The sequence below is a fragment of the Armigeres subalbatus genome, chromosome 3 (genome assembly GCF_024139115.2).
Source record: "Armigeres subalbatus isolate Guangzhou_Male chromosome 3, GZ_Asu_2, whole genome shotgun sequence".
Classification (NCBI taxonomy): domain Eukaryota; kingdom Metazoa; phylum Arthropoda; class Insecta; order Diptera; family Culicidae; genus Armigeres; species Armigeres subalbatus.
The window spans coordinates 157,644,604-157,671,579 of record NC_085141.1 but is presented as its reverse complement, the minus strand read 5'-3'; the positions used below and the strand labels follow the sequence as shown (position 1 = coordinate 157,671,579).

The 26,976-nt window shown below is 41.9% G+C and overlaps 1 protein-coding gene and 1 long non-coding RNA gene across 3 annotated transcripts in view; both read right to left on the bottom strand.

Moving 5' to 3' along the window:
• Positions 1 to 1,766: 1,766 nt before the first annotated feature.
• LOC134225936 (uncharacterized) lies at positions 1,767 to 2,576 on the bottom strand. Of its 2 annotated transcripts, none has more exons than XR_009983357.1 (3): positions 2,533 to 2,576; positions 2,258 to 2,453; positions 1,767 to 2,097 (listed from the first exon to the last, which is right to left on the bottom strand). It is a non-coding gene; the product is annotated as an uncharacterized LOC134225936 (long non-coding RNA). The 2 variants fall into 2 exon arrangements; XR_009983358.1 differs by having other exon boundaries at positions 2,258 to 2,473; positions 2,533 to 2,557.
• An 11,485-nt stretch (positions 2,577 to 14,061) lies between these two features.
• LOC134228046 (cryptochrome-1) overlaps positions 14,062 to 26,976 on the bottom strand; it is a 33,700-nt gene continuing 20,785 nt past the window's right edge. Inside the window, exons 3-5 of the mRNA XM_062709808.1 lie at positions 15,007 to 15,671; positions 14,697 to 14,945; positions 14,062 to 14,586 (exon numbers count right to left, since the gene is read on the bottom strand). Of these exons, the coding sequence (XP_062565792.1) occupies positions 14,343 to 14,586; positions 14,697 to 14,945; positions 15,007 to 15,671 (1,158 nt within the window). The 3' untranslated portion in view covers positions 14,062 to 14,342. The remainder of the gene's footprint in view (positions 14,587 to 14,696; positions 14,946 to 15,006; positions 15,672 to 26,976) is intronic.

The following is a 26,976-nucleotide window of genomic DNA, read 5'->3' as shown; positions in this document are numbered from 1 at the left end:
ATATAAGATATATGTGTCGCCGATATAAATTTTTGCAATAGCTCCACCCTAATATAATCGATATAGAACCACACATAAATTAAATAATTGCTAATTTGAGACCACACATAAAGTTTATTTGGAGATATATTTTATTAGTAGTTCGCCTGGAGAATGGTTATGTGTGCGCTGATATACATCATAAGTGAAATCTATGGATTTTTGCCAATAAATATGTGTGGATTTTTAGTAGTGTAGATATTCCGGGGGGAACTCAGGAAGGGATTTCTGAAGGATTTTAGAGGGGAACTTTCGAGGAAAATTTCCGGGAAATACTTCCGAAGGAATTCCGAGGTAAACGTCCTGAAAAATTTTGAAGGGAACTTTCGGAGGAATCTGATGGAACTTCCGGAGGATTACCTGGGGGATCATCTGCAAAATCTCCGGTGCTGAACTTCCTGGGGTTCGTTCAGTGTGCAATTTCCGCAGGGATTCCACGAGGATTTTCTGGAGGAATTTCAGAAGGGTTTATCGGAGTTCTTCCGGAAATTCTTGGAAAAATCAATTAAGAAGTCCTGGGGGAATTAAATGAAGATCCAATAGAGAGGTTTCCGGAGGAACGCCTAGAGAAACTTTTAATTACATATCCCGGGAATATGTAAAAAAAAACTCATAGAATATTTCCGAATGAATTTTGGGGAATTTTCCGAAGAAATACTTGAAGAATTTCAGGCGTTATTTCCGGTGGAACGGGGAGGGGGGCATCAGAAAGAGCTCCGGGAGGAACCCTCCGGAGGAAATCCGGAGAGAACCTTAGAAGAAATTCCTGGTGAAACCTCCGTAGGAATCACTGGGATAGTTCCGGAGTAGAACTTCCGAAGGAATTCCGGGGAAAATTTCCGAAGATATTCCTGGAGGGATTTTTCGCAAATAGAACGACACAAGCTTTTCCAAGCGGAAAATCCTGGAAAAGACGACAAAATCCGCACAAGATATGTCGTTGATTTAGCGGGATATGTAGTCTTTTTTTAGGATTTTTCAGCCTGGAAAAACTTGTATTGTTCTCCCGTAAAGAATTTAAACCAGGGAATTTGACAGTAGTGCTGGAGAAATTCCCGGGAATATCAGAAGAATTTCGTGGATAAATTTGCTGGAAATTTCTTGATGGTTTCCTGTAAGAATCGTCAAAATAATTCCAAATATGATGTGAGACCACCACGGCGACGCTGCGTTACCGCTTTTTCCCGGTGCATACCTGCGTTCTTTTAACGCAGCGTGAACGTTGCGTTGAAAAGACGCTATGTGGGCATTGAGCCTTATATGGGGTCTTATGGGGGTTACTCCGTAACACACCATGGGAAGCTTATTTCTATTGATTTTGAACACTGATGAAGTAACTCGAATAGCTCCAGAGAGCCACATTGATGAATTTTTGTAGTTCACTACTACTAGATTGTCTGCGGGAGATAAACGAAGATTCTTATAGTGGTGTCCTCATGCCACTTGTCACTACAATTAAAAGAGACTATCAGAGCCAGATCATGTTTCTTTCACCTCTCGAGGAACATTAAATGTATTCTGAGATATCTGATGCCTTTGATGCTTTCCGTCGACACGAGAGATCTAAGCTTTTCGAAGAGTACTTTGAAGAGTCTTTAAAAATCATCTCAAGGTTAAAAAACGCACTAACTACTGAATAATTTCAATCTTTTGAAAAACGGTGATATTGCACATAGTCGATTACTTTATCTGTACAACTGGTCTGTCGACTGAAGCATTGTGCCATCAGAATGGATATTCATTGTATTGTTTGCATTTGAAAATTATTATAGAAAATCATCTTTTTAAGAATCAACTTTTGGTCAAGCAACAAGCATAACTTGGAGATTCAACAATGGATCCTTCGTTGTTTACAATGGATTATTAAAATACCGCGTCTTTCTGTGATGAACAGTTTTTGAAATGCTACGGGGTTTTCGGGATCAATAATATGCGCATGCAACACCGGCGACCAACGCAACACAGGAAGGTAAACCCTTTCTTTCCTAGTACAGTCATGTTACTAGTATGGTGATTGAGATGTTCGGTTTGTTGCAAATCTTCGGCCAAATCTTCAAACTACAAATAAAAAATATTAGTAGCTATTCACAAGGGAGCGATCTATTAGAGCTTCTTAAATAATTATCCAATCATTCTCGTACTACAATTACTCAGCTGTTGTCTACCCCTGAGAGTCAAGTCTTGCAGGGAATTTCGACGGAAATGCTAGAGAGTTTACCGGGAATATCAGGAGAAATCTCTGGATGAATTTGAGGGGAAATGATGGTTTCTTGTTAGAGTCGCCTAGATTATAAGGACAGGACTTTCAGAAAAAAAAGCCAACGCACTCAGAAGCAAATATGTCCCTTTGAGAATCCTATCGGCACGGAATTTCGCATTCTTCTTTTTCCGCTTGATTTCCAGCAACCACAATACTGTGAAAGTGTTGAAAATTCTGTTAAAAAAAGTATAATATTTTTTTTTTTGAATTTACAATTATTTACAGCTACTTACCAGCTTGATGACATTTTGCCAAATTGACTTACGACAGAGGACAGAAAATAATTTATTTTTCGCCTACTTTCTGTATTACGTAAGGTCAAAATTACTTTGGTAATTAGACCAAGTTTTCCTTGAGCATTTTCCTTGAGAACTGCATACTAAGCTTTACGACGGATGAAAGTGGCCAGAGATGCTTGGCAAGGCTATAGATTGGTCGAAAGGACGACGACGATACGTTTGGTTAGACGAGTTTTACGGTTTGTTCTGAACATTTATTGATTGTATACCAAACGTCTTCGGTGAGTTTTTCTTTTTATGCACATAATGCCATCAAACCTCTGTTATTATTTTGGTATTAGTCGTTTAATTTGTATTTTTTGTCAAGCTGCACTGAGTGGGATATTGAAGCCACCAATAATTAAGTAGATATGCGATCTAGAATTTCAGGTGTCTTTGTGCCCTGTGTGGCGTACATATGTTAGATCTCATTATTTGAAATGCTGCGTTTATTTAATAAATTTTAATAATAGGAGGAATGAAATAATATAGAACAAATATTCCGAGCGCCCATGAAAGTGTAAAGAGTGTGCATACCATTTGTATGATATGTAATAATTTGTGCGGGGTGTTTAATTAGTAGAATTCAGCGTTGTTAAATCATGGAAAGTGAGTGATTATTGAAGTGCGTTGAAGTGTTCTAGCTTTGGTGTGAAAATTGGATTGGATTGGGTAGGGTAAGGATGTGTCGTGGGCATTCATCGTTATTTGTATATCAACGGTTTGGCTGCTGGTCACTGTGCAACTTGTGCTAGTGCTGACAGGACTTTGAATAGAATTACAATTGTGTCGATCTGAGCGGCTTTGTTTAATAATTGAACCAGATGAACCATATGGACTGTTTAAATTGTGAAACTTTTTGGCAAAATATAGTTTGTTCAATAATTTTTAACTTAATGAAATAGTTCATTCAACTGAACATAAAGATTGTGATATGTAAGGAATATTAAAATAGTTTTCCAAACAATGTTGTTTAGGTGGGTGTCGTCATGCCGACCTGTGTGATTTCCAAGTTGGTGTAAGGGCGATAAACAAATCCGCATACGATGATGACAACTAGAAAGATGCGATGTTGACAGCGGGATGACAACGGGAGAGCAAATGTGTGGATGAATTTGAAGATAACTAAATAAAAAATAGTTAAAATTCATGTGAGTGTTGGTTATATGTATCCAAAAAGTGTATATTCAGAGAGAAAAATATTGGATCCATATTAGAAAATTGCATATGAGAAAATGCAACAGTTTGAAGTTTTATTTGGGTAACGCACGAGTGCACGTTCGATCATGTTTTCAATCCTTAATAATATTTATACGGGAAGTGAGAGTTGAAAAATAAAACGTTGTTCTTTGTACTTGTGTTTTTTTCGGTGCTTTAATTTTTCTGTGTAGTGCGCGTCCGATCGTGTTTCCTCTAGCCTGCAGAACGATCGCGCGATCATTAAAATATTTTGTTCTGCGTTGTGCGGGTGAGTAAATCAAATAGCAAGTAAAACTATAGTGCTGATGCGTTCGTTTTTCCTTTAGCACGCAGAACGATCGCGCGATCATCAAAATATGTTGTTCTGCATTGTGCGGTCGTAAGTCAAATAACTAGCGTGCGTACGATTGTGTTTTTTTCCCTCTAGATCAAACTACACGCTACACCCGGCATACCGTTTACCAAAACGAACCCTGCCACACTCCCTACCCCGTATATCCAACATCCCAGTGATTTCTCGTGGAAGTGCAGATGACTCGTCGGCTTCCATCAAAGCGAGTATCACGTCAACAGTTTCCTACCTATTCCCTAATTGACCTGCATTCGGACACGGCCGGCGCTGGTATTGCTTGAATTTGGGTCACCAGTTTTTACACATTGAGGATGATGTTAGTCCCAAACATCATCTGTTGGTTCTCTGTGTAATTACAGCTGACCTGGCAATAACGGAGTAGCAACCGTGGGCGGTCAATCATGCTCATGCTCATGCTCATGCAACAAAGTTGTACCGAAAGGCTATCATTTCACTCCAAAATCGAACTTTTTATAGAAGCTTCGGAGACCCATGATGTTATATACCAATCGACTCAGCTCGTCGAGCTGAACAAATGTCTGTCTGTCCGTGTGTATGTGTGTGTGTGCACACGAAAACCGAAAAACATTAGCCACTTTTTCATATAGTAATTCTTAACCGATTTTCTCGCAACAAGTTGCATTCGACAGGGGACAAAGCCTTGTTGATCACTATTGAATTTGATAACGATCGACCATTGCGTTTGAAAGTTATTAAGAAAATAGAATCGAACTATATAAGCGCCATATAAGGTTGGTGTCTTGGCTAAATGCGAGAAAGGCAGTATCACCACTCGGTGAATTAAGTTGGGTTTTTATTATACCCCTCGACAGTTTGGAGACCTTAGGACATAATTTTAGTTAAATATTGAAAAGCAACAGTATTAAAATTTTGCATTGAAATGTGTTTGTCGCGGTTTTGTTTTTGTACACTCAAATTAAACAAAGCGCATAGATTATAAGATAGGGGAAGAATTTTCATTTTATGTACGACTAATAAAATATATGAATTGAATTTTTAAAGTATATTGTGTACAAAATAGATTTGAAGTGTACCAAAATAATAAACATGAACACCCCAATATTTTTAATTGTACCAGTTATGAAGAAAATGAAGAATATTTAACTTCATACACATTAAAATTGTTGTGGAATGCTGTTGACGCCTCGGATGAAACTACTCTAGGCTCGACTAGAGGTAATTAATTATATTACTAATTTCTGTTTATAACATCCTTCTGTAATTGTATTACAGGCAGAATTACAGCAACGGCATTCGGATACATTATTTTTTTATAAAGGGCTTCTGCGCAAATTCGGCGGAACCAACAGTTTTGACCTGATAGCCCGGTAGAAAGAAGTCGTAATTTTTCAAAATTTATATTTTTGTGAACCAAACAAAATTCTTAATATTGTTGGATGCCGTAGTTAAAATCAACCTTAGGCCATATATGGGGAACTAATGAAGAGGGACTCAGGTACAACGAGCAAAATTTTTATTGAAATCATCAGATCAGTTAATCCGGGCCGGTACAACGGAAGTGCCAATAATTTTTACGAATGTAGCCAGCAGGATGGGATTCCAGTCGTGAAACTAAGAGGGCTTCGTACATCAAACGTATCATCCGTGTCGTACTTGTACTTGGTGCCATCGCCCCTTCACAGAATAATCGACAACAATCGATTTTTTTTAAATTTTCGTCACCACAATGAAATAACCAAAAAGGTTTTACTACTATGAATAAAATAACACTATATTCAAATGTCTACATAATATATTATCAACATGATTAAGTTAATCACTTGTTTTTCATATTACCATTGCTATTAAAAATAGCAATTTAATTTGGAGTATATTTTATATGTTCCTAATCTGAATATAGTAAGGCCATAACACTATTATTTCCATTACTCTCATAAATATAATTCATTCAAGCTTCTTAATTTGATTCAAAAGGCTGCACTTAAAATTCATCTTGGTGATTTCGGCAATAATTCATTAGCGTTGCACATAGTTTTCAAGTATGAAAGTAACTGGTCATATTCTAGGTGCAGGGCATATATATGTAATGTGCGTTTTTATTTGAGTGTAGTCTCGGATTCCATTTTGCTAGTCGCCGATTTCGCGGTTTGGAATTTAATCATTTTGTAACAGCCCTGCAAACTAAATGATTGGAATTTTGTTATCATTTAGACATTTAGTCTAAGCTACTGTAACTATAGCTATAACTCCGTTACTAGTCTATAGCTATAACGACCCATTAGTCAGATTTGTAGAAAAACTTTCGCACTAGAAGTCCACCATACAACACATTTTGAAATTCAGCTTTTGGAATGAGGTTGATCGAACGCAAATGACTAAATGATTGATAACATCCTTAAATGCCTCAAAGGAAATGCAAACTCTAACTCAAACTCTTCTAAATATATATGAAAGCATACAGACATATGGTGAAGGGAACCAAATTTGGAAGTTGTTTGTTGTAAGCATCAAATATCATATGATTTGATTTAAGTATTGCTCAAATAACTTGTTTGAAGAAATCCTAACGTGCAAATTTATGACAAATGTTCAGCTTCTGATTTTTAAGAATTTAACGGTAGATCGCACATTGGCAATTATATTACTCAAATGTCCAGGAAAAAAATAGGAATAATAATATAATAAAATAGCAATGATTTGTTATAAATTCAAAAAAAAAAGTAGAACGACGACTTTCAAGGGAAACAGTGTTTTTATGAACTTTAAAGCTCGAAAATCACTTTAACATGGTCAAAACGGGAACGGAACGAATCGCTATGTTCACAAGACTTGTAGAGCACAAAAAAAGCTTTCGTATAGAAGTTATTCCGATAGTTTTCGGCGTTTATATCTCTTGTTAGATTTTTTTTCAAAATTAAAAATAGCTCAAAACACTAAATTGACTTGAGCCACCTCGAATTTTTTTCCAAATTAGCTGAAAACTTGACAGGAGGCTTATTTTAGCATAAGAATTATGATTCTGGGCTGACCGGTTGAATTTTTGATACTTTTTGAAAACATGAAGAGGTCTAATATATATAGAAGAAGAAGAAAGTAAATTATGATAAAATTTTATCTTTCAAATGTTGTAACAATATTTTATCATAATCTATCTATCTATATATATATATATATATATATATATATATATATATATATATATATATATATATATATATATAAATGGAAATGGTTCGTATCCGCATAACTCGAAAACGGCTGGATGAATTTTCTTCAATTCTTCAGCAGATATGTTCGTTATAGTTTCCGACGGGTTTATACAATATTTTCTAATGCGCCCAAACACAAGTAAGGTTGAGTAAATCGTGAAAAACTGAAATTATCCTCCGTATAAATATTTCGCAAGGGCAGTTCACAACGCACATTTTCGCCTACTATGCAGGACAACGTCTGCTGGGTCAACTAGTATGATTCTAAAAATGCTTAATGCCGAATTGCATAAAAATAGGCAATATAAGCCCTCCTTAGCCTAGCGGTAAGACGCTCGGCTACAAGACCATGCTAAGTATGGCAGGGTTCGATTCCCGGTGACGGTCTAGGCAATTTTTGTATTGGAAATTATCTCGATTTCCCTGTACATAAATGTATCATCATGTTAGCCTCATGATATACGAAAGCAATAATGGTACTTTGGCTTAGAAACCTCGCAGTAAATAACTGTGGAAGTGCTGATTGATCACTAAGCTGCGAGGCGGCAATATTCCAGTAGGGGATGTAATGCCAATAAGAAGAAGAAGGAAATATAAACGGATATAACTAAGTCTCTCAGTCATAAATATCACAACGCTGATATAATTTGAAAAGTATGCCACTAATTTGAAATGGGATAAGTTTCACGTTCTTGAGAAATAATCTTATTTGAGCATGATCATGATTGACCGTCCACGGTTGCTTTTCCGTTATTGCCAGGCCAGCTATAATTACACAAAGAACCAAAAGATGAAGCTTGGGACTAACATCATCTCCAATATGTAAGAACTGGTGACCTATACAAATAAGCAATACCAGCGCCGGCCGTGTCCGACTGGAAGTCAATTAAGGAATGGGTAGGAGAATATTGACATGATACTCGCTTTGATAGAAGCTGACGAGTCATCTGCACTTCCACGTGAAATCACTGAGATGTTGAATATATGGGGTAGGCAGTGTGTGTGTGTGGCAGGGTTCGTTTTGGTAAACGGTATGCTGTAACGAACCTTCGGGTCGTTTTTTTTTTTTTTTCCTCGTTTGTCGGGTGAAGATCACTGCGTCCAGATTTTAGGACTATTGTGATATACCCTTTTACTGTGAAATACGCAAGTTATCTCAGTAACATGTTTGTCACTGAGATACCTTGGTATCGACTGAACTCAAGACCATCTATTATTGATGAATAGAGATCCTGAGTTACAGTATGTGACTCCCCCATTCTGGCGAGACTAGCTTTATGAAGCCAACCACGTCCTTGGGGGATAAGATCCATATGTCAGCAGGCCCTAAAAGGGCTTGCTGAGAACTTTGAACCTACGTTGGGTGAGTGCACTGCAATAGCAGAGGATGTGTTCTGATGTTTCTCTCTCCTCGTCACAGAAGCGGCAATTTGAGGTTTGGATTGCTCCGATCTTTTGTAGATGGTATCTGCAGGGCAGTGTCCAGTTATTAGACCGGTGTAGATGTTGAGATCCCTTTGTTGAGACCTAATAGTTGTTGGGTTTTCTTGGGGTTAATCGTTACGAGCCTTTTGGATTGGCTCGTATGGGAAGTGCATTCCAGTTTGATGTGATTTGACTGACCATATATTTGTTCAGTTCCATTTTTACAGAGCAGTCTGAGATCCCGCAGAAGGGCTCAGGGCCAATGAACCTTTCATTAGATCCATTCCTGGCTAGCTCATCAGCAATCTCGTTTCCCTCTAGACCCGTATGTCCTGGGATCCAATATAGGTAGACTCGATTGCGTATGGATAAGTTTTTCAAAGCCAGAATGCATTCCCACACTAGCTTTGAGTTACAAGTGTAGTTATTAAGCGACTTAAGTTGGCTGTCAGAGAAAATACATATTTTTGCAAATCTATACTTTCTCCTCAGGCATAATAACACGCATTCTAATATTGCATATATTTCCGCCTGAAATACTGTGGGCCACTGTCCTAAGTGGACAGAAATTTTTGTTGTAGGGCCATAGATTCCGGATCCTGTCAGATTATTCATTTTCGAACCATCTGTGAAGAAATTTATAGAGCCTGTTGGAACGTTGGTCCACCTCCTTCCCACTCCTGGCGGGAAGGAATGAACACATCGTAAGGTAAGTCATAATTGACTACCGTTTCCATCCAGTCACTACAAATTCCTATTGCGGGATTTATGGCAAATTCATTTAATATGCTGAGGTGACCCGTAAGGTCTCCCTGACAGCAGTGTTTTTGTTCTCTTTAACCTTAGAGCACTTTTTCCGCTTCCAGCTTTATGAATTGATCTAACCGGGGCAGGTGAAGCATTGCGTCTAGGGCCAAAGTGGGTGTACTACGAACTGCACCAGTGATGGCTATGCAAGCGGTGCGTTGGATTTTGTTGAGCTTAGCCCTTGCAGCAGCCTCATTAGTTTTAGGCCACCAGACAAGGGAAGCGTAAGTTGTCCTGGGACGGACAATGGTTTTATATATCCACATGATCATACTTGGTTTTAGGCCCCATCTTTTACCAAGGGTTTTGAACAAACCCAAAGTGTATTGAGACCTTTCCGCACAACTGATTGGAGATGAGAGTTCCAATTAAGCATTGCGTCGAGCATGACACCGAGATGTATTACTTCACTTGAATAAACTAATTGCGTTTGAGTCAAAAGAAGGGGTTTTTTGTACCTTTCTCCGTTTGGTGAAAGGGATAATGGAAGTTTTTGTAGGATTTATGCCTAGTTGATACTTTTGACACCAGGAAAAAGTGTGATTTAGGGCAGATTGCATTCTTTCCACGATAACACTTTCGAATTTGCCTCGTACAATAATGACAACGTCATCAGCATATCCAACCACTTCGAAGCCTCTTCTCTCTAAGCTGTCTAGAAGCTCATCCACCACCAGTGACCACAACAAAGGAGAAAGCACTCCGCCTTGCGGACACCCCTTGTTGCTTTAACAGTGATGTATGAACCGCTAAGCTCAGAGGAGATTTTCCGATTAGCTAGCATAGCATGTACCCAGGTAACAATGCATGGGTCGAATTTTCTCCTCAACATTGCTGACCCTATAGACGAATAAGAAGCGTTATCGAATGCGCCCTCAATATCAAGAAATGCTACAAGAGCAATTTCTTTTGCATTAAGTGTTTTTCGATTTTTTGAACTACCGTATGTAGTGCCGAGATCGTAGATTTTCCACTTTGATAAGCGAATTGGTTTTTGACAAAGGCATTGCTTTCATAAATTTGTGATTTATGTACTCGCATAGTACCTTTTCCATAATTTTGAGCATTACAGAGGATAAACTTATCGGCCTGAATGCTTTGGGGTTGGTTTTATCTCTCTTGCCTGCCTTCGGAATGAAGACAGCCCGGATTTGACGCCAACCGTTAGGTATGTGCCCCAAAATCAGACTCGCCTTAAAAATCACAACCAATGGTGGAACCAGTGTTTTCTCCTCTTTTTGGATCAACGCTGGAAATATTCCATCCATGCCAGGAGACTTAAATGGCTCGAAAGATCTCACAGCCCTCTCAACCCTGGCCCGAGTGAAAGCTTCCTTTGCAACCTTTATTGCGTCTTTTTTAGACCCAGAAACCCATGATTGGATCTCTTGTGGATCTGAGACAGCAATTCCAGTGCCTTGGTCGCCGATGCTCGACTCAGAGATTGAATCAGGGAAGTGGATCTTTAACAATTCGCTCAGTGTATCGCCAGGCTCTACAGTGAGCGAACCATCCGTCTTTCGGAGGCTACCAACACCATTAGAGTGGTCTTTTGAAAGAGTTTTTTGGAGTCTGGCCACTACGGGTGTATTCTCTATGCTTTCACACATTAGAATCCACGATTTCCGTTTGGCTGACCTTATTTCTTTGTTGTAGTTCGTCAGGGCCTTTCTGTATAGGCTCCAATCGCCGGTTCGCTTAGCACGATTGAACTCCCTACGCGCAGTTTTCCTAAGCTTCTCAAGAGTTTTATTCCACCATGGAACGTCTCTACTCGAACTAGTTGATTTAGTTGGACAGCTCTCTTGGTAGGCGTTAAGGATTTTGTTTTTAATGGATTTGGACGCATCTTCCAATTGTGTTATGGACTTGATGTGACTTTCTATGATGTACTCTTCGGATCGTAGGATAGCTGAGTAGGATTCCCAATCAGTTTTCTTAGGATCTTTAAACGTTCGGGTCGTTACATTTATTATAAATATCATTGTCTAATTGTTTCTTGTTTAATTGGTTCTTACACGTTCTTGCTTGTTAAACGTTCTTTTTGTTCATGACTTCAAATATGATAAACTAAAATTAAAAGTTAGTTAAATAAAATAAATGTAAATAAAATAGGAAAAATAAAAAAGGTTGTACCAGTCTAATTTGAAGAACAGAAATTCACGATATCAGTTCATTCGCGTTCATTTCTGCATTTCCCCTCAATAAAATGGTTAATGAGATCTAAGCCAGGTGGTGAGATACCGTGGGATTAAATTGCGTAAGCCACCCAAGATTGCTTGATCCCGCAAAATTTGCATATGAGCTTCGGCGTGCATCGACCTGTTGGGATTCTTTTGAAGATTTATTGACCTTTTCCGAATTCCCTTTCACATGGACAGAAAGGTGGCTAGCTTAAGCTGTTCGTGTGAAGAGACGCGAACATGCGCGAAAATGATTGTTATGAGCATGAGAGCAACCGTCGGTATCGCGAAATTACCTTCGTGATTTCCGGTGACGAAATTAATTCGGCGGGTAATCTGAGGATTATTGAAGTGATCAGATTCACTTCAAACTGATCCGTGGAAGAGGCAGGAGTGGCCCAAGTGTTCTCGCGCCGTGGTAGTTTCTTTAAGGTAAAAGCCATTAAGTGTTTTCAATCAGTGAATCTTAGCAAAACCCTTTCCCAAAGCAATTAAACTTTAAACCCTTTCCCTTAAATAGTTATCGTAGCTAGTCGTGTGCGAAGTTAATATTGGTGTGTTATCGTGTGTGCTGGTGGTTTTTAAAAGGTAATTTGTGCAATTTAGATGTGGAAATCTAGTGCTGACACGTGCAACGTGCAACGGTCATCTTATATATCTAGATTCCCGACCACGCCGCTACGACGCCCAAGACACCACAACGAACCGTCGAGGCCATTCTTGACCCCACCATCAGGCTGCGAGGTTTTCCCGGGGCACGCCGGAAGAGGGACGCGATCGCCAATCAACGCGCGCCCTGGGCAGGGCATCACAGGAGAAGAGAAGAAGAAGAGAAGGCAACCGTTTTTCCCTCCGTTGGTGACGACCGACGGACATCGACGCACGTGCCGCGTCGCGCCGCATGAGACCGTAAGTTTTTCGATCCGGAGCAAAGCCATCCGTAGGCGACAACCGCAGTCGCAGCATCATCAGCTAGCCCAACCGCCGACCCGCCGGCGAACCGCGATGTAAGATTCATCCCATCCGTTCAACAAACAGCAGTAGCAACATCAACCGCTAGGCAAGCCGCCGACCCGCCGGCGAACCGCGTGTTTACCATCACATGGACGCCGTCGTCGTGTAAGTCATTGTCGACCATTCAAAGTGAGTACTCATTTCCAAACATAATCCATGCGCATGTGATTTACCGCCGCAACATAGCCAATACCTGTTGCTAGGCGAGGTCACGGTACCGCCGTAAAAGAAATATGTTGAGTGCCGATTAAGCACAATAGTCGTTGCGTTTGCGTAGCAAACGAGAAAATTGCACGTTTCTGTTGAGTGAACCACACCAGGAGAGCACACACGATAGGAGGCTAGGGACCGAGTAGGCATTAATGGGAAAGGTGTAGAATGGTAGAAGCGAAGAGACAGGCAGAAGATGAACCGAGAAGAACACTAGTGTTTGTAATTCGAAAGCTCCAATAAATTCTGGATAAAAGCTCCGTTGTATTTTTGATGTAGTGAAACGTTTCAATAAACACTACCGGCAATAAATATATGTACTCTATTCGTTATTTGTGGTCCCGATGAAGTGAAACTGGTTGAGAGTATTTAATGTAGTTCGTTTTCGTTGTAGTTTTTTGTAGTATTTTTCTACTGGGGAGGTTGGCTCCGAAACCAACCGGCCAACTCCTTAATTCGACACGATTGGGTTAAGGGAAAATTTGGTCGCTTTACCAGTGAAACCCCCTCCATACTGTTTCATCACTGGCCGACGGTTGTAATTAGGTAACTGGCAATTATTTTATTAAGCCGTTACTAGTAGCGTCCTTCACAGGCGCAATTTAAGTTAGCCACCTGTCTTCCATCCAAAATTGGGAAAAAAGGAACCTTCGTCCTCTGAGGGTCTCAACGGTCGGGCACATTTAGACACGGTCGATGGTCTCCTACGGGAGTGGCGCATAAGCCATCGTACTTACCTACCTAAAAAGGGGAAGACGGTCCGGCGTACGGTTATAATGCCAGCGTGTAGTTTGATCGATGAAAACAAAACTAAAAAAAATAAACAAAGCAGAACAAAGCTTCTGTGACCGGCTGACCGTTCTGCTTACCGCACAAAACAGAAAACAATTTTGATGACCGACCGATCGTTCTGCTTACTGAAGAAAACATGTCTGGACGCTACTCGTTCTACGTTCAATAGAAAACACGAACAAACTTGCACTCAGTTAGTAGAAACTGATCTACCGGGCATAAATCCATGCTGCTCAAAGGAAATGTAATTTCGAGTACCCTCGAGAATCACACCACTCACTGATTTCGAATCAAGTAGTAAACATTCAACTAAAATTATTTATCATTAAGTTTATTCAAGTATGTGTTTTGGTTTGAGACAAAAAGTATACAAAACGTATATCTGAATCTAGTACACATAATCACGGTACAACATTATCATCACAAAATTGAGATTTTTCACATGATATTCTCCCTGTTCAAACATCAATAATGAATAAGCTCGTTCTCATTAATTATGAATTTAATTGTTTCTACCGTTTTGGAATTATTATTTGTTCATAGTTCTACTGAAATCTTATGCTTATAAGAATAATGAATAGTTTGACACATTCAACAGTCTACGACTACATCCTCTGGAAGCCAGAAGAAATTTCTGATTTCTTCGACATCCGAGGGACGACAATGAGGGGGAGTAGATCCACCTCTACCCATTAGGTTCTCACGGATGCTGTTCATCGTATTGGAATTATCTCTGCTGACTTTCGCCAGATCGATCATGGGACTTGGGTAGTCTTTACCAATGATGCAACCGCACTCCTTTTGCAGATCCAGTGGGGCTTTCCAGGGTTCATGACTAGAAAACAAAATTCATTAGAAGACTATATTGCACTACTTTCTAGAATTGTTTTGTAAACCTTATGTTAGAAAATATTCGTAAGACTGGATGAGAAGATTTTTACTTACACATAAAGGTTCGGAAAATTCTTCAGTTCTGGTAGATACCGTCGTACGTACTCTCCCTTGGGATCGAGACGTCGTGCCAAAGCGATTGGTGAGGTGCACGAGGACGAATCTAGTAGCTTCTCAAATGCAGAAGATGACACCCACATCCAGTTCCCTGCGCATACAGACCAATCGGCATCTAGTAGGTATTTGAGGAAATGTTGCACTCCAGCTTCCCAACTGATCCATAATGCACCACGTGTTAAAAATCTGCAGTAGGATAGTATTTCAAGTGTACTGAAATGGATATATTGAACAATGAACGACTCACGTGGCAGTAATATTCCTGAGAATGTGGTGCAACCACCCCTCGGCCAGCAATTGTCGCATAGCGGCATCAATCATTGGAAAACCAGTTCGACCTTCTTTCCAACGTTCCAATGAATCGTCCTTTGGCTCGTACCAAGGAATGTTCAAACAAATCGGATTATTCACCATTTCAGCGTAATGGGGATTGTGTACCGACATGGTGTAGAAATATTCGCGCCAAATCAGCTGACCAGTTATATGTGGTCCTGCCGGATTTTGATACTCATTATTGGACTGCACTTTCTCGTACAGGTCGTGGACACACCAATAGAATAAGCGCACGGAGAGACACCCGAACCGCAGTGCGGCACTCATGGAGGTTGCTGGTCCTATGAATTCCGGTTTTGCTTGGGTGGGCAGAAAATACCCACCCAGGAATGCTTCTTCCTCCTGCTTCAGTCTACGTCCAAGGCACTCGAGAGCTTTCGTTTCTCCGCCAACCCACTGCTGAAAAGAGATTTCCGGATTGCCGTCATAGTAGACGCCAAAATCATCCGGAGAGAGACTGCGAATTTGCTGCAGCTTTACTTCCTGTGCCAGAATTGATGGGACGGAACCGAATTCAACAAACTCGAAGCTTGGCGGAGCTACCGGTCGTGGCGGTTTGCCGATAATGTCAACTGTATGCTAAAGGAAATAAAAATGTTACGTTAAAAGTAAAAATTAGTCTATCTATTTATATGCAAAATGGTAAGGTGATATTTTTTAAATCAAATTAAAAATAAAGAATTCGGACAGAAACTATAATTTGAATCATTATAACCAACAAATACTAATGAGTGTTGATACGTATGGGATAGATTAGAAGACATTTTTCTGCCCATGATTATGGAAGCTGATCGGTCACAAACGATCATAAATGAATATTTAAAAAATAATTTGCTGTAAATATTGTATATAATCTAATTGTAAGTCTGAATTCGCTGAAACAAACAAATGAACTAGTCTAAGGCATAGCATAAGTTCTCGCTGAATTGAAATTCTCTCAGCGCGCTCTGGAACCATCATCACATGCAAATGAAATTAGTTAAAAATAAACACCGGTAGCGTGCAGATGTAGTACGGTCGTTTTGTGTTGTGCGTTTCCAACCACGTTCGTTCGGTCGATTCAATAAAGGTGTGCAGTTGTATCTATTTTGTGAAACCAAATCGATTTCTATTGGTATCCGAAATCGATTCTGATTACGTCGGAGGGCCTGCCTTAATGAAACGTCGGTACATCGGTACGGTTCGTCGTGAGTGAGTGGAATTCACAGACCAGCTGGACAGGGTAAAGGTATCGTGAAGATCACGACATAGTGAAGTGAAACGGACTGTGCAAAATCTTCCTTCTGTGGGGCAGAAGAAAGTTAAATAGTGTTGTTTTTAGTGCTATTCCTGAGACTGTTGGTTTCTGTGTGCCGTTCTGAGGAACGGATAGCAAACTCCTCCGATTTCCGGCATTCTCGAGCCTGGCGGCTCTAACATTGGTCCTTCGAGCCGGATAGGAGGACAACTTCAAGCCAGGAATCAGCAACGGAGGCAAGTTGGCGCTATCGTGTTAAGTGATCAAAGCAGATGACCACACAAAGGTAGGCCATTCAATTCATTTGACTCTTTGTGGAGATATTTGGTCATTGTTGCACGGGCCGTGCCTTCATTTCGCGCCGATTACGGAGGCAAGGAATGGCGGCATAATTGCATGCTAATTGGATGTATCGCATATCGCGCATCGCGAAGCATCGATTCAGTGGAACTGTCGATTGCAGCATTTTAATCAAAGGCATTTTGAGAATTTCGACCTGTTGTAGTGGCTCCTGGCATTTTATTTGCCGTGATTGATTGCCTTTGGGCCTACAGTGTAGCACACAACTATTGGCACATCAAACTGATGGAACTAATAAATTAGACATTATTCGAAATTGGTGGCGTTCTAGCGGACACGGTTATCGATAAAAAGGATACGACGCGACGGGAAGGATTTTTCGTACCGATTTTATCGTGTCCTTTTCGGTCGTTCGCGTTCGTGTAGGGGTATCACGACGAGACGGGAAGGAGATTATCGATCGATTGCTTGGTACCTCCGTCGTTTATCGCGTTTTGAGTAGTGCATCGCGACGGGAAGGAGCTATTCGTTCGATCTTGTTCTACTCACGTTCGGTTCGCGTAGAAACGGCACACCGCGTCGGGAAGGAGTTTTTCGTTTCGATTGTGTCGTTTTCCGTTCATCGCGAGAAGTTCGAGTGGTGAGTGAGATGCCTTCCAAAGATCAGAAGAAGCTGGATCAAAGCATTTTGAAGCTCAAGCGTGTGCTAGCGATTAGAGATGTGGTGGAAAAGTTTGTTGCGGAGTACAACCATGAGCGGGATGCCAATCAAGTGTCCGTCCGCCTTGAATCCCTCGACAAGATTAACAAGGAGTTTCATCATGCCCAGGGCGAAATGGAGATGATTGACAGCGACCATTTTGAGGAGCACATTGAGGTGCGGACTGCTTTCGAAAATAGATACTGTGTGCTCAAGGGATTCCTTCTTTCGAAGCAGAAAAGCAATCAACCGATGATGAGTTCAACGATGATCGGCAGCTTCGGTCAGCAATCTGCTGCTAGCTTCCATCATCGGCTACCGAAGATAGACCTTCCTAAGTTCAGTGGCGATGAATCAAGATGGATATCATTTAGGGACAACTTCATTTCGATGATCCACAGCAACGACGATATACCGACTGTAAACAAACTTCACTACCTTTTGCAGTCGCTTGAAGAAGAGGCCAAGAAACCATTTGAAAGCGTGGATATTCAAGCGGACAACTATGCATCGACGTGGGATGCGTTGTTAAAGCGGTATGACATCAAGCGGTTCCTGAAGAAAGAACTGTTTCGAGGCTTGTTTGATCTACCAGCGATGAACATGGAATCCGCCTCCGATCGTAACACATTAGTAGACGAGTTTCAGCGTCGTGTGAAGGCTCTGGCCAAACTGGGGGAGCCTGTTATCCACTGGAATACTCCACTTATCTTCATTCTTTCTAAGAAGCTAGATGCCTCAACGCTTCGTGCCTGGGAGCACGAGACTCGCCAGAAAGACGAAGTGAGGTACGACGAACTGATCGACTTTCTCTTGCAGCACATTTGTATGCTGAAGTAGCCAGTTAGTAACAGCAACGATCTCCGCTGACTAGCATCAAGGTGGCCGGACCATCGACCTTCGTTCAAATCCATGGCGAACTCAGCCACCGCTGAAGTCATATCAAATGTTCAACTATGCCCTGCATGCAGCCAAAACCACCAGTTACATCAGTGTCCGACCTTTAATGAGCTGTCCATATCCCAACGACGAGAGTTGGTAGTCCAGCGGAGCTTGTGTCGGAACTGTTTTCGGCTTGGCCATCAAGCACGAGTTTGCAGATCTAGATTCAGTTGCCGAACTTGTCAGGCCAGGCATCATACTATGCTGCACGAGAACGTAGCAGTCTCAAATTCGACCACCACTCCTATCGAAACGTCGACTATTTCTGCACAGCAACCTAACCTATCCACACCAGTGATTGCTGGTACCTCTGGATCTGCGCATCCACCGGAAGTCAGCATGGCTATCCAATCGAAGCACAGCACAGTCTTATTGGAAACGGTTTCGCTTTTCATTGTCGACTATAACGGCAGAAGATTTCCGGTTCGAGCGCTTTTGGACTCCGCATCGATGTCCAATTTTATTACGAAAAAGTTGGCAAACGATCTCGGCATCCGCCGAACTAGCGTAGATGTAACCGTCGCCGGACTTGGGGAATCCGTCAAAAAGGTGAAACGTCAAATCACTGCCACAATTGAATCCAAAACAAGCAGCTTTTCCACCACACTCGAATTTCTCGTCATGAGAAAACCCACTGCTTCTCTCCCGACAGTTCTTATAAACACAGCGGCGTGGAACATGCCAAACGTTCCATTAGCCGACCCACACTTCAACATTCCGAGCACGATCGACATCATAATTGGCGGAGAGTGCTACCACGAAATCCACACCGGTAGTCGCTTATCCATCGGTGACGGTCTTCCTCTGCTAGTCGACACACGTTTCGGATGGACAGTTTCGGGCAAAACAACCACCAATCCCACAGTAGCACCGCCAGTGTGTTATCTCTCGACCGTCGACCGTTCTCTGGAGTCATCGCTTCAACGTTTCTGGGAACTTGAAGCAGTCGATCAAAGCCCGATATACTCGGAAAAAGAGAAGCAATGCGAGGAGTTTTACGCAACCACCACCACTCGAACTCATGACGGAAGGTACGCCGTTCGCCTTCCCCGGTCCGACAATTCGCAAGTCACCCTTGGCCAATCTCGACAAATCGCCACCCGTCGCTTCTACAGCCTTGAGCGACGCCTTGAACGAGATACCGCCTTGAAGAGCTCCTACCATAATTTCATCGAGGAATACCTCCGCCTGGGACACATGCGCAAGCTAGATTTTGTCGACGACGATTCTCCACATTGTTACCTTCCACACCATCCGGTAGTCAAAGAGAGTAGCACCACCACGAAGCTTCGAGTGGTATTCGACGCCTCCTGTAAGACCTCCTCCGGAATGTCGCTCAACGATACACTGCTCGTTGGACCAGTCGTTCAACAGAATCTCGACTCCATCATTATCTGCCTTCGTTTCCACGCTATTGCCATTGTCGCTGACGCCGAGAAAATGTATCGTCAAATAATACATTCATCAACGCTTCCTACGAGTACTCTTCCGCCGACAGCCGTCGGACCCTCTCGATACCTACGAACTTCTTACAGTTACGTATGGAACGGCTTCGGCACCCTTCTTGGCAACGCGCACTTTACAACAATTAGCAAGAGACGAGGGAGAAAACTCCCCGAGAGCCGTAGAAGCCGTCGTCGAAGACTTTTATGTGGACGAGCTACTTACCGGAGGAGACAATCTGGCCTCTGCTGTAGAAAAGCGTCGTCAAATATCCACCATGCTCGAGTCGGCCGGTTTCTCGTGGGCTTCGAACGTTCCGGAAGCATTAGCCGATGTTTCACCTGAAGACCGTGCTATCAAGCCCGTCCACGAACTTCAAGACGATCAATCCGTAACGACCCTTGGATTGGTATGGGATACGAAGAACGATATCCTTAGATTCAACGTTGACCTTCCGCTACCAGCGTCTGTTCTCACGAAGAGAAAGGTGATATCATACATCGCTAAGATTTTTGATCCGTTAGGCCTCGTTGGTCCCGTAATAGCCACAGCGAAGATATTTATGCAGCGCTTGTGGAAACTCAAGAACGAAGATAACTCTCCCTATGAGTGGGATCGTCCGTTGCCTGAAAGGCTGCAAAAGGAATGGAAGCAGTTCCATGCTACGCTTTCCATTCTGGCCGAAATTAAGATTCCACGCTTTGTATCTTCTCCTGGCGTTTCTGTGGTACTGCTGCATTTTGTCTCTGATGCTTCGGACGTCGCCTACGGAGCTTGCTGTTATGTCCGCACACTGGATACCGATCACGTCAGGGTTAGTCTTTAACATCAAAATCAAGGGTTGCTCCTCTCGCCACGAAGCACACTACAGCACGACTTGAGCTTTGTGCTGCCGTATTGTCCACCAAGTTGTATCGGAAAGTTGAACAATCGATCAAAACGCCTAGTCACGTCTTCTTCTGGACAGACTCAACCACGGTGATTCAATGGTTACAATCTCCACCAAGCCGGTGGAAAACATTCGTTGCGAATCGTGTCTCCACCATACAATCTGCCACCGAAATTTCCCTTTGGAGGCACGTTCCAGGAAATGAAAACCCGGCTGATGAACTTTCCCGTGGCATGCTGCCTACGGACCTCAGCAATCAGGCCAGATGGTGGAGCGGTCCTCCATGGTTATCAGAATTTCCCAGCCGTTGGCCTTCACCTGGTCTAGATGTACCCCAAACAGAATTCACCACGCAAGAAGCCCGTACGGTTACACTCACCACATTCATTGCTCCCAATGATCAATTAGCAGATCAATTGTTTGCACGTTTTTCAAGCTATACCAAACTCCGTCGTGTTGTAGCGTATTGCTTGAAGTACATCGATGCCCTGCGTGCGAAAATACAAGGAATAACAAAAACGACCACCAACGTGCTCCTGACGACTGATCTAGAAGCCGCTGATTGTACACTTGCTCGCCTTGCCCAGGCACAGCTCTACTCGGAAGAGTTATCATCCAACGACCAAACCATAAAATCGTCCCCACTCAAGTTTTTGATGCCTCGCCTCGATGATAATGGAATCCTCCGTGTAGGCGGACGCCTTTCGAATGCTGAGATTCCGGAGAACATAAAGCATCCAGTCATCTTATCTGCAAAGCATCCACTGTCACTGTCATTGCCGAACATTACCACAAGGTTTTATTACATGCCGGGCCACAATTAATGATGGCTACAATGCGCCAGAAGTACTGGGTAATCGGTGGGAGGAATCTTCTTCGCCATACGTATCACCGCTGCGTGAAATGTTTTCGAAACAAGCCGGTCTTGATCCAGCAGAGCACTGCAGATCTTCCCAAGTCTCGTGTCACCCCGGCACGGCCATTCGCTATCTCAGGAATAGACTACTGTGGGCCAATTTACGTCAAATCACCGGTGCGGAATCGAGGGCCAAACAAGGCATATATTGGCATATTCGTTTGTTTTGCTACAAAGGCTGTTCACATTGAGTTGATCACAGATCTATCCACGCAGGCCTTTCTATCGGCTCTCCGCCGGTTCGTCGCTCGCCGCGGTCTTGTTAGGGAGCTTCACTCGGACAATGGAACCGCATTCAAAGGAGCATCCAACGTCCTCCATCGAATATATGAGATGCTAAAATCCAACCATGACGACCGAAACCAAATTCAAACCTGGTGCGCCGAAAATCAAATTCAGTGGAAATTCATCCCACCCCGCGCCGCACACTTTGGGGGCTTATGGGAAGCTGCGGTCAAGTCTGCAAAGCATCACCTTCTTCGTGAAGTCGGTAACACTAATCTGTGTTACGAGGATATGATCACTCTATTGGCCCAGATAGAAATGTGTTTAAACTCAAGGCCATTGACTCCAATTCCGCCAGACCCTGATGGCCTGGATGTACTGACACCTGGCCATTTTTGGTCGGCTCCAATTTGCAAACTGTTCCGGAGCCAAGCTACATCAACACTCCAGACAACCGTCTTGACCACTGGAAGCTCACTCAAAAGTTGTTCCAAAACATTTGGGCTCGGTGGTATCCGGAGTACCTTGCTCAACTTCAGTCACGAGCAACAAAGGGTTGCAAGTCACCGGTCCTGGTCCAGTTAAATCAAATCGTCATCGTCAAGAATGAGAACGCACCTCCTATGCAATGGCCGCTCGGGAGAATAACAAAACTTCATCCAGGGAAGGATGGAATCGTTCGCGTTGTCACGCTAAAGACCGCTGAGGCTGATACCGTCGTGAGGCCAGTTGCGAAGATCGCAATTCTGCCCATTGCAAACCACGAAGGTAGCAGTAGTTCCTGAATCTACAAAGACCGGTAGAGCAGACCGAATCTGACTCAACGCGCTAACGGAGCGCAATCAGGTGATTAGCGTTCCATCAACTTTAACCGAGTCAGTTCGATCTACCGGATCCTTTTTGTCCATAGGTTTTTCTTCGTCTATTTCACGAAATAATCAGCGGTTCCTGAATCTACAAAGACCGGTAGAGCAGACCGAATCTGACTCAACGCGCAAATAGAGCGCAATCAGGTGATTAGCGTTCCATCAACTTTAACCGAGTCAGTTCGATCTACCGAGTCTTTTTTGTTCACAGGACATTCCTCACCCTTCCCATGAAATAAACAGCAGTTCCTGGCCCTTCAAAGACCGGTAGACCAGACCGAATCTGGCTCAACGCGCATTTAAGGCGCAATCAGGTGATTAGCGTTCCTTCATTTCTATCCGAGTCAGTTCGATCTACCGGGTCTTCTCTCGTTCATAGATAATCCTGTATTCCATCTGTTGCCTCATCATGTCTACATCTCTCGTTCATCCAATCTATTCTACGGCATCATCGCACCATTTTCCGGAAGCTACAAAGATCGGACGAGCAGTCCGAAACTGCTCAATGCGCAAACGAAGCGCAATCAGGTGATTGACGCTCCAATAATCGTAAGGTAATCTGTTCGATCTATCGGATCCTTTATAGTTCCAGAATTCGATCATCAATGTTCGCCGTCGACATCAATTTACTATCGCCTCCCATGGATTGAGCTGATGAACCGCCCATTGAAGAGATGCACCATTCACTATTTTCGATTAATCGGACCTCACAAGCGAGTTACGAAAGAGAGAGAGAGAGAGTCATAGGACGATCCATCTTTTTGTTTGAAAATTTGAAACTTTATGTTTCAAGGTGGCCGGAATGATCGGTCACAAACGATCATAAATGAATATTTAAAAAATAATTTGCTGTAAATATTGTATATAATCTAATTGTAAGTCTGAATTCGCTGAAACAAACAAATGAACTAGTCTAAGGCATAGCATAAGTTCTCGCTGAATTGAAATTCTCTCAGCGCGCTCTGGAACCATCATCACATGCAAATGAAATTAGTTAAAAATAAACACCGGTAGCGTGCAGATGTAGTACGGTCGTTTTGTGTTGTGCGTTTCCAACCACGTTCGTTCGGTCGATTCAATAAAGGTGTGCAGTTGTATCTATTTTGTGAAACCAAATCGATTTCTATTGGTATCCGAAATCGATTCTGATTACGTCGGAGGGCATGACTTAATGAAACGTCGGTACATCGGTACAGTTCGTCGTGAGTGAGTGGAATTCACAGACCAGCTGGACAGGGTAAAGGTATCGTGAAGATCACGACATAGTGAAGTGAAACGGACTGTGCAAAATCTTCCTTCTGTGGGGCAGAAGAAAGTTAAATAGTGTTGTTTTTAGTGCTATTCCTGAGACTGTTGGTTTCTGTGTGCCGTTCTGAGGAACGGATAGCAAACTCCTCCGATTTCCGGCATTCTCGAGCCTGGCGGCTCGAACAGAAGCATTAGCATAACTCTATTACCTGTTCACCTGTTCAAATTAAAAATTCTGGGAAATGGTATATTCTGGCGAATAGTTTTCTGGGGAACAGTATTGAGATTTTCATTTTCATTGAGAGAGGTCACGTGATATTTAGGGGCAGTAGGGGCAAAATGAACGGAGCAATATGAGTCACCCTCATTTAGAGCTTATTGACAAGTTTTATCATGTAAAAGTTATATGATCTTTAAAAGAATGCTCAACATATGCCTCAACGTGAAAACCGCATTAAAATTCAATTCGAACATGAAAATACACTTGAAAATGTAAATTTCAGCTGCAAAGGCAAAATTATTATAAGATTTGAAGTTTATAAATAAGGTTTTCACACAAAACTGATTAAAATACAGGCCAAAAATGCATCACAATCAAAAGATCTGGGGTAACCGGCGGTAATGTTGGCCCTGGATGTAACATTGGCTCATCACGCAACTAAATCAATATTTCAGCGATAATACGTCGATTTGTAGGGAGATATTAACCACCGCTTAAAATAGGCAATTGATTACGGCATGCGCTTTGGAAATAAGAGATGGTATGTGGGAGGGGTATTGTTTAACAATCGATGAACTCAATGTGAGTCTTGAGCCCCATGACCGATTTGAACCAAATTTGTATCAAATATTGTCTGTCCTAAGGAACCGATTTTAGTGGATATTGGTAGGTCCTTTTAAAATGGGGTGGTTGTGAAAGAGGGGTATTGTTTAGTTAGCGATCAATTCAGCATAACTTCTGAACCCATTTACCGATATCCACCAAATTTGGAACCCATATTCTCTGTCTAAGGAAGACTGTATCAGGCTAGGAAGGACTGTCATAGCTGAACGAGAGAGGGCATATTTATTAAACGAACAGTTTAGTATACCTTTCTATCGCATGGGTGAATTCAAACCAAATATTTAAACACGTATTGTTTACCCAAAGGAAATTATTTTAGAGAGGCTGGGAGGAGTATTTGAAATGCGGGAGAATGTTGGGGTTGGGTATTGTATAGAAAACGACTTAATTTAAAATCCCTCTTATTTAGTTCATCCGAGGTTCTTTGACATTGTACAATGCTCCGAAAACAATTCTTCAAAAATAGCAAATCCTCGACAATAATATTTTCCTAAAAATGACATAACCCTGAATGAAGCAGGCCATTAACATAACACTATTTGGCCTAAGGTCATTTAACATGAAGTGAATTTGGGATAATACTGAACATCATCAGAAAAAAAATTCATATAAAGCATGCATTTGCTGGGTATAAAGCAATGATAATTGTTACCCTTCATCGGAATCATAGTTTGCCCAGTGAAAAGCAATGAATAATGTGTTTCCTTCTGGATGGTGGATGTGATTGCTCTTTTAAAAGTAGGCATTTTCTCGGAATAAGGCAATGGTGGGTGTGATCCCTTCTTTAAAAAAAAACGTTTGCCTGGAATAAGACATTGGTGGATGTTTTCCCTTCTTTAGAAATAGACGTTTGCCCGGAATAAGGCTATTCCAACCCACAATCCCTTCTTCAAAATCAGTCAATATTTCCAAAAGCCTTCTTTTAATCAAATGATGAAGTATCAACAAGCAAACACAATTACCCTGTTAACCAATTGGTTTTATTATTTTCCGATTGTGAAAAAGAACTGCAAACCAAACTGGCAATTCCGAGCAAGGCCGGGTACATAAAGCTAGTAAATAAATAATATCACACACGAACGACCAAAGCCCCAACTTGAGCACCAACCGTCAAAAAATATATGGGGGTTTGTGCAACTTCACTACAAATGCTCAAACATGTTCGGCAAATCTTGACTCCACCCCCGACAACTCAAACCAAAATCAAACCGTTTTAATTTTTTCCAACCGAGCCGCCAACTGTCAAATGGTTGTTCGAACAACTTCACACACGTTCAAATAAAACAGCAACCGATGCGTTTTCTTGGGGGCGGAGTCAATGCTTGACTGGTGTGTACGTTCCATAAGAAAACGCTTTGGTTGTTGCTTTGTTTGAACGTGTGTGAAGTTGTTTGAACAACCATTTGACAGTTGACAGCTCGGTTGGAGAAAATTGAAACGGTTTGATTTTTGATTTGGGGTTGTCGGGGCGGAGTCAAGGTTCACCGAACATGTTTGAGCATTTGTACTGAAGTTGAACAAACCCGTTCGGTCGTTCGGCGGAGCGAAAAACTGTCGAATTGGCAACGTATGGAAATGCATGAAAGTAATACTGGGAGCACTTGAACTTTCTGTTTGTGTGTACACGTGCTTGTGCTTTGCACGTGTTGTACAACTTTGACTCCGCCCCTAGGAAATTTGGGGGAATGCTACTTCCTGGCAAATATCATTCTGGGGAATAGTACATTCTGGGAAATGCTTTTCTGGCGATTGTCATTCATTGTCATTCTGATAGTTACAATCAAAAAAAATAAATAAATTTCAAAGGCTTATATGAAAGTTAAATTCTTTTGCTAGCTGATGGAAATTGTTGATGTATTAATATGTTTTAATTCATGTGACATAAAGACCTCCTGTGCTTAATTTCCATATAAACATACTTCATGCTTTAATGACCATTATGCAACTCAAATGAGTTTCATAAAATCCATTATACAGTCGACTCTTTACATTTCGATGTTCCATATCTCGATATCTCTCCCTATGTCGATGATTTTCTCAGATCTATCAATCTCAAGGAATGTAAAATAACAACATTGCCAATGACAACAACATTGTCCTCTCTTGTAAATGTTGGGACAAACTCAACTCGCCATAAGCGTTTGTCCCAAACTGCAACAGAATAGAACAATGATCGCCTGCCGCTCATTTTGAGAAGTAGTCGGTTTCCGATGATGTTTTTGGTTAAATCAGTATCAGTTATCATAGCTTAGACATAAACTTAACCATCTGTAC